Source organism: Orycteropus afer, unplaced genomic scaffold (genome assembly GCF_000298275.1).
Source record: "Orycteropus afer afer isolate SDZICR_OR568_19922 unplaced genomic scaffold, OryAfe1.0 scaffold00149, whole genome shotgun sequence".
NCBI lineage: Eukaryota > Metazoa > Chordata > Mammalia > Tubulidentata > Orycteropodidae > Orycteropus > Orycteropus afer.
This window is the reverse complement of record NW_006921736.1, coordinates 7,003,112-7,020,059: the sequence shown is the minus strand read 5'-3', so window position 1 is coordinate 7,020,059 and position 16,948 is coordinate 7,003,112. Positions and strand designations below refer to the sequence as shown.

At 41.0% G+C, this 16,948-nt stretch overlaps 1 protein-coding gene across 1 annotated transcript in view; it reads left to right on the top strand.

Annotated features, from left to right (window-relative positions):
• FOXP1 (forkhead box P1) overlaps positions 1–14,794 on the top strand; it is a 283,446-nt gene extending 268,652 nt beyond the window's left edge. The window contains 4 exon segments of the mRNA XM_042781677.1: positions 1,011–1,132; positions 2,803–2,872; positions 8,106–8,272; positions 14,650–14,794. Coding sequence (XP_042637611.1) covers positions 1,011–1,132; positions 2,803–2,872; positions 8,106–8,272; positions 14,650–14,794 — 504 coding nt within the window.
• The last annotated feature ends 2,154 nt before the right edge of the window (positions 14,795–16,948 follow it).

Genomic DNA, 16,948 nt, shown 5'->3' with positions numbered 1-16,948 from the left:
CCCCACAGTGTCACCCTATACGTGTAAGAAACACCTATCAAAAAAAGTATCAAGATTGGTCACCTTTAAGGATAACGCAGTGAGGGAGTGTTAACAGGTGGTGGAAGAGAAGGGGCTATCTTATCACGATACCCAGTAAGGATTTTGGATTCTCCTGAAACCAAAAGGAAAGATGAGAGCCTCCTTTCTGAGAGCTTGCTATCAAAGGTCTCAGCCTAGGAATGACCAGAAGTGATAGTGATAACAAGAAACCATCATCTGCGGGCATAGCATCATTTTGCCAGTGACAACTGTAGCCACATGTTCCTTTGGCATTTTTACTCACTTAAGGTACTTTGCCAATAGTAAGGGCCAATTTTCAAATAGATATATTTGGGGAGGTAAGACACAGCTTGATGATGGAGATGGATATTGCACCATTTGGGCTGCTTCTCATTGACATGAGGTGATACACTCTCAATAGTAAAGTAAAAATCTACTTTATTCTTAATCAGAGAAAACCCATTGATGGTTTTACAGTCAAATACTTTCAAAAACAAAACTGTATGTAACAGTGTTACCTGAGTTGTCATCTTTCATAGTTTTTAACAACAATAACAACCAAAAATAAATAAATAAATAACAACCAAAAAAAAACCTTACCCAATTTTAATGCCCTTAGAGGGGGACAGTTTATGCTTTACCTGTTTCCTTATTTTGAAGTCCTATTAACGATAGTTTTAGATTTATGCTGTCACCTATTTCAGGCGTGTGTGCATATTAAAAAGTATTTCTTCTGGTTGGTTATGACCAGGGACTAAAGTACAATTGATAATTTTGGGTTTTTAAATTTTGCTTCTGGAAAAGACACCCTTAACCACCAGAAAGTCATCCACAGGGGTGGCAGATACAGCTTTTGGGGATGGTTTTACAAATATGGACTGATGGACTGTTAGGCTGAATTTACTGCTGTTTTTGGAGTCTTTTCTTATAGAAAATATATAATGTTTTCTCTTTTATACTTGCTGCAGAATGCAGTGCGTCATAATCTTAGCCTTCACAAGTGTTTTGTGCGAGTAGAAAACGTTAAAGGGGCAGTATGGACAGTGGATGAAGTAGAATTCCAAAAACGAAGGCCACAAAAGATCAGTGGGTACGTCCACCATGTTTGAACTTCTTAGCCTAGCTTGGATTGTGCTAACAAGTATAACGTAGAGGCTTTTGGCTGCTAGATGGTGTTAGACCAAAGAACTGGTTTCACGTTGTCTCAGTTAAGGGAAGCAAAAAAGCATTTCATCCCTCCTGTTTTGTATGCCCACCAGTCCCCCTGCCCTGCTTGCTGGTCTTTGTTGCATCACATGCTAGTAGCTTTTAGGTGGCAATGCATATTAACCCTCACAAACCATTTGCTTATGCTTATTGCATTTTATTTTCTTTTTCCTGTTCCCTGTATTGGATGTCTGTCCTGCCCCCAACCCCGTCTCCTTTTGTTGCCACTTCATCTCCTTTGCTGCTGCTCCTATCCCAGGGTGCCATTCGCACCAACCTCTCACTGCATAAGTGCTTTATCAGAGTAGAGGATGAGTTTGGGTCCTTTTGGACAGTTGATGATGAAGAGTTTAAACGTGGCCGCCATATTCAACGAGGCCGTCCTCGCAAATACTGCCCCGATGAAAACTTTGACGAGCTTGTCGCACAGTAAGAGCCTTTACTTGCTTTTGTTTTTTGTTTCTGCTGTTCCTTTGGCTTTGCATGGTTGACTCATCCCATGTAGTTTTGCATTTCACCACGTAGCAGTGCCATGGCTTTCTGCAACAGAATTCAAGTGTGTGATTTGTACGTGTAATGCTCTTGTTTGTCTTTGGAACACCAGTGCCTTTGAATAATGCTTTTTTGACATCTTCAATGCAAATATTGGTTGTATCTCAATTCAGTGGCTTATGGGGACCCAAACACTAAACACGTTCAATCAAGTGACCCATAGGAAAGGGAAATGCTTACTTAAAGTTAGAATGTGCATTTAATGAGGTAATGAGGTTAATTTCTTCTGATCTGCTCACTCAAGATAATAAGAGAAATGAAAAATTAAAATGCTTCAAACATAAAGGCCACCGCTAAGTAGAGATGGTTTCCTCCTGAAAGCCACTCCTTTCCTTCTGTGTCTCCTGTATGAGTATTTAGTGTTTTGACTCTGAGTCGTAAAACGAGTATTAATGGAGACAGCATCAAATGTTCCTCACACCCTCTCCCTCTCCATATCCCCTTAGTTGGCTCTTCTACAGGACAGATTGAAGCCCACCCTCTCCTGTGTTACTTAAGAACGCCCCTCCCCCTTATCTCAGCCCTAAATGAATGTGCCTTGGGGAAGTCTTCTTCCTCTTCCCTTCCTCTTCCAGAGCCAGCCTGCCCTTATTCGCTATTATTCTAGAGTTTGACTCATGGAGGTGCTTAAGACCAAAGATTCTTTCCACACAATCCCAGGAAACCCTGCCATCAGCTTGCTGGCCCTGCGACTCCTCAAAATGTACAAGTCACAATTTCTGTCCCCCAGCCTGTTACTACTTAGCCAGAATTTTTTTTTTTCACACTAGCTAGGTTTCTCTGTTCCCAGAAGTGTTAACACACACCAGCTCTATCTACTATCTAAATACTATCTAAAAAGCAGGGGATAGAGAGATAAAGCCTTACTAACTTTTCTTTGGTTTAGTCACTGGGGGAAATTTCTGCTTTGGAAGGATACCAGCTAAGCTTGAAAGAAAACTTAGCTGAGAACTTGGGAGTTGATTGCGTTTAACTTTGGGTTTCTATCTTTTTCTTATGCAGTAACCCTTCCCTTATTAAAAACATGCAGAGCAGCCACGCCTACTGCACACCTCTCAATGCGGCTTTACAGGTAAGATTAATGGCTGTCCCAAATATGCAACAGAGGCACATGTCTTCCCCCACTCATTTCAAAATATATTAGCCTCGCTCTAATTAGATATTAAATTTTAATTCCGTTAAACTTTTTTCTTAAGTGCACAAAGCATCGTGCTCCCTGGAGGCAAACACATCGGGCTGCTTCAGCATTAGCAGGATGCTTAGCATTTTGAATATTGTGGCAAAAAAATTAAAAGTTCACTTATTAATATTTATCAGCAGTATCATAATTTCCATCCTCTTATTTCAGAATTTCACTTGAGGCAAAAATACCACAAGTGTAATTACTCTAGCACAGCTATTAATGTGCTGGATGATAGGCCACTGTGTCACATGACCTTCTATTGTTCACAGGTTTAAAGAGAAAGCAGAGCTTTTTTTTTCTTCTTTTAAAGTCTATTTGTGCATCTAAAGTCTATTTTTGCATCGCTTGTCCAGAGAATGGATCTAGGGTTGGTTCACTTTATAAAAAGTAAAATGTTTTGTGTGAAAGAAAAAGAGGTGTTTCAGAGCAACCCTTTAGGTTTTGAGCAGATTGCTCAAGATTACATAATAAGCTAAGCCACAGAATGTTTGTTTCCTCCCAACACACACCACGCACTTGTTACATAACAAATGTACTGGGGGATGAAGACAGTGCTTTGGAGCAGGAGTGAGATTATCTCACATCTAGGGCTTAACCAGGGTAGGTCTGTCCTCCAACATGCCTCCTATTTATTCTGTTTCTCAGTTAATACAGAGAAAAGTCATCTTATCTCTTAAATCTACAAGAATGTTCTAGTATTACCTCCTTGACATCCCCCCAAAATGCATAACATAGGTAAGCAGTACCCTCCTGTAGCTCTTCTAGAAGATGAACTGAAACAGCTGCAGCAGGACCAGGGCAAGGGAATTTTGGTAACTCTTAAATGACATATTCAGGGTCTCTGGGTGGTATAAGTACTTACTAAAGGCTGGCAGTTTGTACCCACCAAGGCACTTAGGGAGCTCTGGAAGTGTATTGCGTAAGGCATTTGACTGCTAACCAAAAGTTGGTGTTTGAGGTACATCACTTCAAAAGACAGGCTAGGTGTTCTGCTTCCAAAAGGTCACAATGGCAAATGAGAGGCGGGGGAAGCTGAAAGCACTGGGTTGCTAACCAAAGGTTGGCAGTTTGAACTCACCCAATGAACAATGAGGCAGGCAGGCTGCTTCCAAAATTATTACAGCCTTAAGAAATGCTGTGAGTTGGGAATCCACTCAGTGGCAATGTGTTTATATGGTTTAGATAAGGGAGCCCTGCTTCTCTGTCTGTATTCATGAACCAAATGCTTACTGAGCATCTACCCTCTGCCGTGGTTTGCCACGGTTCAGAGACAAATTCACTGAACTTACATTTCAGTTACCATTTCAATCATCATTTAAGTTTCAGCCTGAACCGAAATTTGATCGAAGAAACAATTTTCTGTGTTTCTTTTAATTACTTGACTTGCAGAGTTTACACAGTAACTTTAGCAAACCAGATGAAAGCAAGCTTAGATGCCATCACTATAGAATACCACTCATTAGTAACTTATTTTCCCTGGAGTCTTGTGAAGTGTGAACTTAATACTGTTCCACACAGAGCAGGCTTTAAGATTACCAATACATATGAGGCAGAAAGGGAGTGATCCACCATCCTCTGGATTCTCTTAGATACGTGACTAATTTCAATTAGTGAGTGTTATCATTCCTAAACCAGTTGTACCAGTTGTTTTTGGCATTTTCTGCCCCCTTTCTCATTTCTCATTTCCTAGGCTAGCCCAAAAACTATGCGGCAGTTTTCCAAGAACATTTTAATGTCTGTAATGAAGCAAAGTGAATATATTGATGTCAGTTCCTAATTTGATGAGTGAATCGGAGTTTGGATCCTTGATCAGCAGACAATATCATATGACAACTTGCTGCTGTGCAAATTAAGATTCTACCAGCAGGCCTTTCTTCCCATGATCACCCATTTCCATTTTGCAAGACAAGTAAAAATAATAGTGGAACAATCTCTTTAAAAAAAATACTAGAGCAACATAATGGATGATATACAACATATAAAATAGGACAGCAGGATCCACTACAGAAATAAAACATGGGACTTGGGACAGATTGCATTATGCTCTGAAAAAGTGAAGTAACTAAGGGTAACGGTAAAGCTTCATATTTATAGACTGCCTTTCCCTCCAGAGGCTCTCAGAGTGGTGAACATTCAGGGGGCACTGGTACTTAACAGACTCTGCACCATTACTTAAGCTCTCTTGTTTGTTTGTTTGGCAAAAGTACCAATTTGAGTTTGATAGGATGCCTCTCATACTGTGCATACCAAAAAACAAACCAACCTCACTGCCATCAAGTTGATTCTAACTCAGATTCCAACTCATAGTGACCCCCATTCTGGATTTCTAAGATCATAAATCTTTATGGAAGCACACTGCCTGATCTTTCTTCCATGGAGCCACTCATGGATTTGAACCACTGACCTTTTGGTTAACAGCCAAGTGCCTTAATCTGTATACTACCTGAGCTGCTTCATACTGTGCATAGGACCATTTATATGATTAAGTCTATTATAAAAATTGTTCACCTGCTTCAAAGTAGAAAAAAGCCATTTTTTTAGGCAAAAGCAGTTGATGAAAATGATTCTAGCCCTAAGTGGGTTAGTTTGCTTGATCATTCAATAGAGTTTTCAAATGGCTCTATGGCTGGCATAGCCAAACTGAAGCAGTTGCCATCCAGTCAGTTATGACTCATGGCGATCCCAGGTGTACCCTATGGAGCACAGTTCTACCCTGCAACACATGGGGTTGCCATGAGTTGGGATCAACTGGAAAGCAAAAAGGACAAGCTTGTTTTTCTTTACTTACATCTTCCTGATCTGACAAGCAAGGATCAAAACACCACATTGTGACTCATTGGCAACATGGTAGTCCAGAGTAAGAACTTTCTCATAGGGTTTCCAAGACTGTAAATCTTCCTGAAGGGGAAACTCTCTCATCTTTTCCCCCATTGAGAATCTGATGGGTTCAAACCACTGACCTTTTGATTAGCAGCCAAATGCCTTAACCATTATACCACCAGAGCTCCATCTACAACCAGAAAACCAAACTTATTGCTGTCGAGTCAGTTACAACTCAGAGCAACCCCATCTATTTCAGAGTAGAACTTCTCCATGGGATTTTTTTAGCTGTAATCTTTACGGATCAATTTAAGTACGTTAGCCTGTCAGATGCATTTCACCACTGTGACTCTAGAGCATCAGGCCATATATTTATCCCTATCAGAAATGACTTTCATCAGAACACTTTGAGAACCAAACAGAACAAACAGTGATCCTGGTTTGCCTGGGACTTTCCCACTTGCAGCACTGAAAATACAATAACCCCAGAAAGTCTCAGGTAAACTGGCAAATTGGTTAACCTCCCTGTGAAACTTACCTTTCAACTGGACTTCAGTTTTGGACTCAAGAAGGGAAGGTACTAGAATACCAAGCTAGAGATGATCCCATTTTTTGCCCACAGTCTTACCGTGCAACAGGAGATTATCTTGTGATACTTCCAGTGGAAGGAAGTTTGGAGGATCAGCCTAGCAGAACGTCCATGGCTAGGAGAGGCGTGGCCACTGTGTTCTCTCACATACAGGCAGTTCAGATGCTTGTCCAGCTGCAGTTTGCAAAGAAAATACTAATTCTGCTTTTCTTCCTTGTTCTGCTGGGGGGTGGGGATTTTAAAAGTGCTTAATGCAAATTATTTAACAAACTATAGGTGAATGTTCAGAATGACTGTTTATCAAAATAAGTTCCCCACATTTAGAAATTTTTTTTTTCTGACTTTTAAAAGAAGGCAGATACACAAAATCTGAAGTGATACGAAGGAAAACCTGACTTGGAAATAGTTCATTAGCCAACACTGTGTTGGTGTGGGTAGGTCTTCCAACACGAGGCTCAGATCTAGAAGGCATTTGTGGGTTTGAGTTTTATACTATAAGGGAGACTGCAACTGCTCTAAGAGGCAGATCCTGCAGCCTAGCTCTGCAACCTTTCTGTTTTCATTTTTGGCTCTTTTTTCTTCTGAGCCAGGATTTCTGGAATGTATTTCTAGAATATTTTGGACTCTTGTATGACTGGCCAATTGAAGTCACCATGCCAGATTGTCTTGTGATTGCACTTGTTTCTCATTAGGATGGAAAAGCAGGCACAGTGTAGTCTGCAAAAGGACAGTTTTGATAAATCTTGGTCTAATTACAGCTGCCAGTTTTTGAAAGTCTGTCCTCTTTAAGAAAATGAAAAGGCACTGGGTCATAATTACTCCCCAAATGAAACAAATATGGCTACTTGCATCTAGTGTTCTATTTGACTATTGCCTGCATTTCAAAGTGGGCAGCCAGTTTATTCAAGTGCAGTAGGACAGGAAGTGAATAATGTCCCACCAGCAAGTTTACAATTTCTTTTTAACATCCCCCCCCATTTTCATACTTCTTTTGCTGACACTCATTTAGAGTGACTTTGTCACCTTTAATATGGACACACTGAAAATATCAAAAAGAAATAAGATTTAGACCTCCCCTCCCTTTTGCCAGGGATATTTTCCTTCAGTCCTAAAATTCCAGGAGATTGGTCTGAGTCTGAAAGATTGCATGGTTGCTACCTTCAACCAGTTATCTCAGACTACGCTAAACAGATTTGAAAACCATTAAAACGGAAATGAGAAGGGGGGAAGAAAGATAAAACTTGATTCCGATTCCATAATCACTTCTGTTTCTATAGGATCTAAGAGGTAACTGTTTATGGAAGTTCTCATAAGTTTGAGCTGTGCAGCCAGAATAATCTGATCTAATATCCAATAGCAGAGTCATCAAAGTGGATAAAGAAATGAAAATCCCATTATATTTCCCTGTGATCTGGAAATATTCACGTCCTCTTGAAAAAAAGGCATCGGACATTAAACTTCATATTTGATGGCCTCACCTAAGCCATGTGACTACCCAGAAGGCCCAAATTGAGTCCCCCCTCAGCTAGCTCATCGAAACCAAGCTTGGAACATGTGCCACAAGTCTCATGCTTGACACCAATTCCTGTACACTTATGCTCGCCAGCCATACTACACTGAGCTTAAATTGCAGACTACCGCATATGCCCACAAATATTTTCACTGTCTGTGCTTACCCTACGTCTTCATAAATTTTCTCTTGATTGGTGGCAGGCTTCAATGGCTGAGAACAGTATACCTCTATACACTACCGCTTCCATGGGAAATCCCACTCTGGGCAACTTAGCCAGCGCCATACGGGAAGAGCTGAACGGCGCCATGGAGCATACCAACAGCAACGAGAGTGACAGCAGTCCAGGCCGATCCCCTATGCAAGCCATGTGAGTACTGTCCCTCCAAAAGATCTTTGCCTTAGGCCCAGGCTCACTGTTTGATGGTCGCACAGGCCCTTCACTGACAGTTTTCACACCTTTTCTGCAATTTCTAACTTCCTACAGCCCAGTTAGAAGTTTGTGCTTCTGGGAATGTTTAGCTCGGTTACTGGATAAAAGGACCATTTACTAACTTTCCCATCAAAGCCATCAGCTTCATACAGCCCTACGAGTGCACACACCAGTAAAACGGGAAACACATTTGCTATCTCTCTCTTCCTTTGCAATCTCAAGGCCATTATTTAAGCCACACTCCCTTTTCCACTCCTCAAATTAGTATACATCTACTATGAAAAAGTTTGCAGTTTATTCCCCTTTCAGGCCTACTGAGCTGGCAGGGAAAAGAAGATGCTTGTTTACTTGGTTGGTGATAAGCATCACTGTGCATGGGGCGCTGAAGCATTATGACCAAGCATTAATGATGGCACAAATGAAAGGCGGCGTGATTTATAGAATGCTCTTAAAATATCAAAAGGAAAATTAATAGGAGCATTATAGCAGCAGACGGCAGGATAATGAGTGCACATATAACTGAATGAAGGGCCAGGCAATGGCTGGCCAGGCTGCATGTGACCAGCACCAGGGCTGAATAAAGTAAGAAAAGGGCTGTAACTGGGGTACCCTGCAAGGGGAGTGAGGGGAAGGAATTGGGGTGCCTATAGACAATCCCCTCCCCCACGGGAAAATTAGGAAACAGAGAAAAGAAACCACATTATCCCAAGTGATTGGATTCGCAGAGAATGCTGTAGAATGACACAGCCTCTGGTGTGTAGTGCATTTCCATGAAACTCTTGCCCTCTTGAAGGGAATAAAGCAATTCAATGTTTGTAATACTGTCAGCTCCTGGAACAGGCCCCCTTGTCTACATGTTCTTTCTGAATTACTGACCAGCATTTTATTTTAAGATAATTTGATAGGAATGGTAAATATGACCTGTAGCAATTAGAAACAGAATGAATTGTCATCTAATGATGACTATTTGTGGGGTGGAGGGGCTTTCTGCTAGCATAATTGGAGGGTTCAGGGAATCTGAAATTTGATTTCCTAGCATTTGAATTTCATGCCCAAAGTGCTTTGAAAAGGATCTTTAAAGATGGAAATAATCATTTTTAATTTATATGAACAGACTCTTAGCATTTACTTCACATTTTAAGAATGTGTTTATCTTTCACAGTGATGCTGCTGTATTTCATCCTTTCTAGAGCAACCTGGTGTTTCTGACTTTATTGTTATAAAACACTTGTATTCATCTTTAAATCATTGTGATGACAGGAGTATTTACACAGATAATTGAGGAAGTTCAGAGCAAATGTAAATTGGCATATAAGCTACTTCAATAAATACCCATTAGAGCAAAAATGTCTGAAGTTACTGAATAGAAGAGATAATATTTCTCATAATCTATAAAAACTCTGAGCTTTAGTTGATGATGTAAATTCCTATTATTTCATACAAAGACTCATGACCAAAAAAGAGATATTAGGATAAAAACCTCACAGGCAACAGTTTTAGGACAATGCTAATTCTGCTATACAAAGTAGCACCACTCTGACTTAATTTAACAACTTTGAAATAACCTCAGTATCACCAATACGTCTTACAGCAGACTTTTTAATGAAACAAACAGGTTTCTGCTGTTTTTTCTTTTTCTGAAAGCAACCCTATATGAAGATGTCAGAATTGCAGACTGTATGTTGCTCAAACCACACAAGTTTACACTATTTGCTGAATGTAATTATATGTCAACAGCAGATCCCCTATGCCTGCTATCAGTGTCCCAGATAGTTAGTCCTACTGACCCCTACTTCCATTAAGTGAATTCTGTAATACCCTAGTTTTCATTCTTATCCAATATGCATTACTGTGCTATGATGCAATTTTTTTTTTTTTTTTTTAACTGTTCCAGTCTGTTGGACTACATCAAGCCTTCAACTTTACAGCAAGGTTTAAAAGACCTTGTTGGTAAGGCAGCCCGGCTCGTATGTGCTGTTGAAACAGAACTCTTCATGCTTACCCTTTTCTTGACACTCAAATACCACTACATTTCGTTTCTTCTTTTGAAATACTAGAAAGGAGTCCCATAATTACGGCTTTGGGGCATTACACTTTCATCCTGATGGGAGCTAAAGGAGCTACAAAGCACAGTACTCCATGCTGTGCGCACCCCCAGAACACAGTGCCTTTAAACACCAGTCAGCTTTATTTAAAAACTCTCGTGTTCCCAGAGTGGCTAAACAAAGGAATTACTCAGATGTAAGGAGAAGGGAAATGTGTGGTTTTGCACAGTTATTCATTGTCATTGGTAGTGCTTGTGGAAGTAGGAGCTGGGGAGAGAGAAATGGGGGCGAGGGGATTCTCCACAAGGGGAAGACATGCAGCTCCAATGTCGCCGAGACTCGGTGGATAGACATGAAACATGAAGCATGGTACCTTCCATGGGATTTACATACATCTTACCTGACATGGATCTTGTCTGGACATCCATGCTATTATTTTATTCTCTGAAGCGCTGGATGTGTGTATTAATTACTTTTGCCATGCTGTCAGGGGAGGGGGACTGCTAGTTCCAAGAAAAGTCCTAAAGAGAAATTGGATTTCTGGAGATCTTTCTGGAGTTTTCCAAACTTAGCATGTAACCTAGTTGTATTGTGGAGTAGTCACTCACTATATCTAGTTAGGTGACATTGGTTAGGGACCCCGTTATGCACTGAGCTTGAGTCAGCAGGCATGGTAGGTCATAACTGTGTCTTTGGTGGAGATGGTGTGGGGGGGTGGGTAGTAAACTACCTTCATGAATTTCATCATCTCCAAATTTAGAGGAAAAACAAAATAGTCTCTACTGTTGTCTACTGTGTTTTTGTCAGGGCCTTACACATAGCCGATTTGCTTTTTGCCACACAAAACGTTTGCCAAAGTCTAAAAGTAAAAAGCCAAGGACTTCATTAAGACATTGCACTATCTTGTACCCCGCCATCTTAAAAATGTCATCCACCTTATGTCAGTCATCAAACTCAAGTTTATTAACCTGAACAGATTAATAAATCTGTTACATAAAATAAGGTGGAAAAATGTTGGCAAACCACATACATAATCTCAATATACAGTTTCATAATTTATCAGTCATTTATATATATTATACCTGTACCTATATATAAGGTGCTCTGGTGGCATAGTGCCTAAGGCATCTGACTACCAAGCAGAAGGTGGGCAGTTCAAACCCACCAGATGCTCCATGGAAGGAAGACAGGCAACCTACTTCTGTAAAGATTTACTGCATCAGGAACATACTGGAGAGTCTCTGAGTCAGAGATGGCAGTGAGGTTTTTTTTTTTTTTTTTTTTAAATAATACATATATATAAATTTATGAAGAAATAATTCCCAATAGTGACAACCTGACACTGAACACAGAGAAACATTCACCCTTGTCGATAATCCAAGAAATACAACTTAAGGCAACCTGAGCTTACATTACATTATACCTGTTAAGCAATAAAATACTTAAAAAAGATGATAATACTTGGTACTGATGAAGGTGCATCTCAATCAATAGTACCCCTTTGGAAATGAATACTATAATAAATCATACCCATGAAGATGTTTTGGCCTTTGTTCCAACATTTCCATTCTCAGAATTTTATCCAAAGGAAATAAATCAACAGAAGTAGAAAGAGTAATGGATACAAATGGTCACTGTATTATATAAATAGCAAAAGAGGGGGAGGAGACAACTACCACAAAATGCCCCGTATTAAGAGAATGACCCTTAGCAGGATGGACTGCCACAGTGACTGTAACAGTGGGCTCAGCCATAGCAACAATTGTGAAGATGGTGCACGACCAGGTGGTCTTTTGTTCTATTGTAGGTACAGTCACTGTGAATCAAAACCAACTGGCTGGCCCCTTACAACAGCAACTACAACATATCAACACAATAGGAATCTCATATAACCATAAAAATTATCATTATAAAGCTAGCAAAATAAGAAATAGTGACCCTATAGCACCTAACAACAACAACATTCCTTCTTCTAGAGTCAGACCTGACTCACAGCAACCCTTCCTTGGGTTTCCGAGGCGGTATCACTACGGAAGTAGATTGCCCAGCCTTCCTTCCCAGGAGTGGCTGGTGGGTTTGAACCTCCAGCCTTCTGATAAGCAGTCAAGTGCCTTAGGCACTACACTACTAGAGCTATAGTTTGTAAAAAATACAATGCCAAATGAAAAGGGATGCGTAAAACCAGAAGAACCGACTGCCATCAGGGTTTATCAGAGATTCTGGGCTTTTTTTTAATGAACTAAGCATCAGTATGCCTAATTCTTCCCAAAAGAATACATAGCTTCGTAGCTGGGCTGGCTGCACAGGCTTGCAGTGTGTGTATGTGTGCAGTTAATGCAGGGTTCCACACTCAGAAGGGCCCTACCCTTAGTTCAGTGCTCTGTGCTTACAGTCTTGAAATTTGAACTGTTGTTATGTGCCGTCGAGTCAGACCTGACTCATTAGCAACCCCTCCTTGGGTTTCTTCCATAGTATCACAATGGAAGTACATTGCCCAGCCTTCCTTCCAAGGAGTGACTGGTGGGTTTGAACCACCAGCCTTCTCCTTAGCTGTCAAGTGCTTTAGGCACTACGCTACCAGAGCTCCAGAAATTTGAACCAGGAGCCCCATGTTTTCATTTTGCTTGGGCCCCACAAATTTTATAGCCTGCCCTACCTAGCTCTTCCTACAGAAACACAGATAAATGGAACCATTAAAAACCTAAAAATAGATGGTGAACCATATGTAAAAATCTACTGTTATGAAACTTGGTTGTATTCTGTTTCGCAGATACTTTTTTTATTTTTTAAGAGTATAAGCATGATTATTTTTAAAGCTATTTATTCTGACATCTAACCCCCAGACTCTTTCTGTGCTGTGCTAATTTTAGAGTCAATAGGTTTTCTGAAGGTTCCCATCTTCCAGGGCAGTCCAAAGCACTCCTCTGTTTGTTTTTAAATGATTCAGGCGGTGGTTGGGGTTTGCATACATCATCAATTATTTAGGAAGCCAACCATCCCAAGCACCGCCTCTTATTACTAATACTTGATATTGTCCATTAAAAAAACCCTCCCTTTTGCAGCCCTGTCCCAATGATGGGACTTTTTTTTTTTTTTAAACGTGCATGGTTCTTTTACATATCAAAAGCTGTGCAACAAAAAGTAATTTGTATTTGCAAAAGATTGGTTGTAAATATGATTTACGAACAACATTTCTGAATTGTTATCAGAGAGGTTTTGTGTGATCACCCGCAGTCCCCTCTGAGTGAACCATGTGCTGATCCATAATGAGAAAGTTGGCAGCTCTCATCACGGCCACACGCAGCCGGGTGGCCGCTACCAGCCGGGCCTCATGTTTTGCCTTGTTTACAGCTGACAGCGTTATTATTCTGATTGGGGCTCTGCTTTCTTATCATACTGTTGTGTTGAGCACGCCTTTTCCTCTCCGTTTGTGTTTCCTGGCAGGGCTTTTCTTGCCTTATTGACAGTTTGTAAAAATATGCATTAATTTGGAGTTTCAAGCATGTATCATGGTGTCTCTTTGCTGTGTTTGCTTGAAGTTGATTAATGATAGAACCACGCTTGGGGTCGTCCTCTGGAGAGTTCTTTCACAGGTTCTGCATGTTAACTAGCAAAGCAGAACACACAGCAAGCCATGATTAGCCCAGCCTCCCTGCACTCACTGGTCCCCACAAACCACTGTGGCAGTACAGATTCTTATTTCATGTAATTATCTGAAGATTTAGATGCATCCACCCAAGATACCACCACAGGGCCCTTGGGTCCTCAAACCGTCCTCTTGGGACCATCAGCATCACCTGGAAGCATGTTGACAATGCAGAGTCTCAGGCCCTAGACATGCTGAATCATAGTCTGCATTTTAACAGGGTGCCCAGGCGAGTCACGCGTACACTCCATCGTGAGAGGCACCACCATGCAGCAGCGGCCTGCTTCTGCCCACAGGTTTTCTTTCTTTGGGCGTTGAGTTCTTCAGGACAGCACTGCCCAACAAAACTTTTCTGTGCTCATGGACACATTCTGTCTCTTGCACCGTGCAGTACGTTAGCCACCATTCACCAGTGGCACTGGAGCCACTGAAACGTGGCTAGTGCAACTGAGGAGTTGAATTTTAAATTTTACTTAATTTAACTTTAAATAGCCACATGGGGCAGGCAACTCTATAGCACTGCACACTGCAGTTCTAGAGAGTGGCTTCTTTGTTGCCCCAAAAGCACTCAGACTGGTGTAATGTCAGGCAGTTACATCCCTGACCTTCTCTCGTTTTTCCAGGCATCCTGTACATGTCAAAGAAGAGCCCGTGGATCCAGAGGAAGCTGAAGGGCCTCTATCCTTAGTGACAACCGCCAACCACAGTCCAGATTTTGACCACGACAGAGATTATGAAGACGAACCAGTAAATGAGGACATGGAGTGAAGGTCTGGGCGGGCTGACCCCGAGAATGAAGATTAGAAAAAAACAAAACCCGTCAAAAGTTAGCAGTGAAATCGTTCTCCATTTGTTGTACAGTCTGGAGGATTTTCACTACATTTTGACAACTCTGAAATGTGTTAACTAACTCTTAGTGCCATCAAGAATCCCATTTGGGAGTATTTTTGATTTTTCTACTTTTTGTTGAAAAAAGGAATTTGTACTCTGTGCATTGGATGGACTTGTTTGGTACTTGGGATTTTCCTCTCTTAACAGTCAACATCAGTGTTGTAAATTTGTTAAACTGATTCACTTCTAGCAGCAGACTTTGAACTGCAGTCCTGCCAATGTTGGACACTGGGACACCGACTGAGCATGTACACCTAAGCTGCAGACCAAGCCTTTGCCCAGAATTTAAGGATTCCAATGGACGACCTATTTGCACAGTACTGCATGTTGATTATCACTGCCTTTACTCCATTTTTTTTTTTTTTTTTTTTTTTTTTTGCTTCCAGTTGGGATGGGGAAGGCCTTTGTGTGTGTATTGGGGGGGAGGGGTTAAAAATAATTATCCCAAACTTTAATGTATTGCTTTTTTTTTTTGCTTCTACTATACCATTTTAAGTTCTGACCTCAGGCCTCCATTTGGGCCCATGGCCTCTTGGAGGCTTAAAGTTTTCTGTACCTTGTGATGAATGTTAATAGGTGTTTTTATTATACAAAGCTGAATGTCATTTCTCGTTTGTAGTTTTCTGTCACTCATTCCATTTTTCCTTCAGACATCACCACGTTTTCTCTAAAGTCAGAAAACATTCCGTTTTGATCTTTTTCAAAAAAAGTCCCAAATGCTGCACTCTACACATGAAGGTCCTCTCACACAGACGTGAAGTCCTGCCAGAAAGAGAATGACTGACAGAAAAAAGAGAGAAAGAAAGAGAGACACACTCTAGAAACAATGCAGATTCATTCCACAAAGCAGTATTGGGGATGGGTGGGAAGGGGTTGTTTCAGACTTTCCTTTTTGGGGGGGGGGGCAGCAACCATCATTCTTGATAAATGCCACAGCGTTTTACCAGCACAAGAAAACCTAGGCAGCACGGGGCGGGGGGCGGGGGCGGGGAGTCTCCTGATAATCAGACTGACAACATGGACATGGAAGACTCTTCCTTGTAGAACCATTGCAGTGGGCCACACGCTCCGTTTTTATAACCGACGTAGGTTGCTTTGTTTGCAAAATGGCCCAAAAGCTGGCTTCCCTGAGCAACTTTGCTGTAAGTAGTGTGGCACTGAATGTAAACATCAGTTCGTCCTGCTTGGTGGCATTAATCTGTTGGAATGCAAATTAGATTTCAGGTTGAACTTGTTACCAGAGTTAATGAGTACTGAGTTCTGCACATGCTAAAGTGTTCATTTCCAAAGTGCAAATCCTGTACTGCAGTTCATTATGTTATGCAATATTATCACACCAACCCAATATAAAAAACTAACAGTAGAAGACATCCAGTCGACTGGGCCTCACATCAGCCCCGGGCTCGTGGGGAGATGTTCGAACAGCGACAGACAGAACGTAATGGCTATAGGTCAGTCCAGCCTCAGTCCTTACATCCTCTCCACCCCTCCACCTGTGGCAAGGCTCCTGGCACTCATTTATTTATCTAGGGTTGTAAGCTTTCATTTTTGTTTTAGTTTGAAAGCCTCTAGGAGCTTAATTTATATTCTTTGTACCTTCTTTCTAAAATTACCAAAGATGTTACACAAACGTAAATTATGTTCTCTGTTTTATGCTTTATCTGATGAAGCCAAATATCCTCTTATTGTTGATATTAAAGGAGGCAAAACAATTGACAGGCAAGTGACAAGATATAGGCTATTGCTAACCTGAGAAAGAGAACTGCTCCTTCATCATAGTTGATTTAGATAACCACTTAGAATAAGGAACCAAAGTTGTTACTTTTTTTTTTTTTTCTGTTTGTTTCCTCCTGTACCTCTACATAGACCAAAACTCATTCTTGTAAAAAGAAACTTATGGGAATACTGATGATACAGATAAGGCACAGTATTAAAGGCGTTACAGAGGGAAGGGAGTCCCATCCCATCTCAGAGAAAAACGTGAATGCATACCCCTGGAAATAAGGGTATTCAGTAAAGGAGACAGTTACA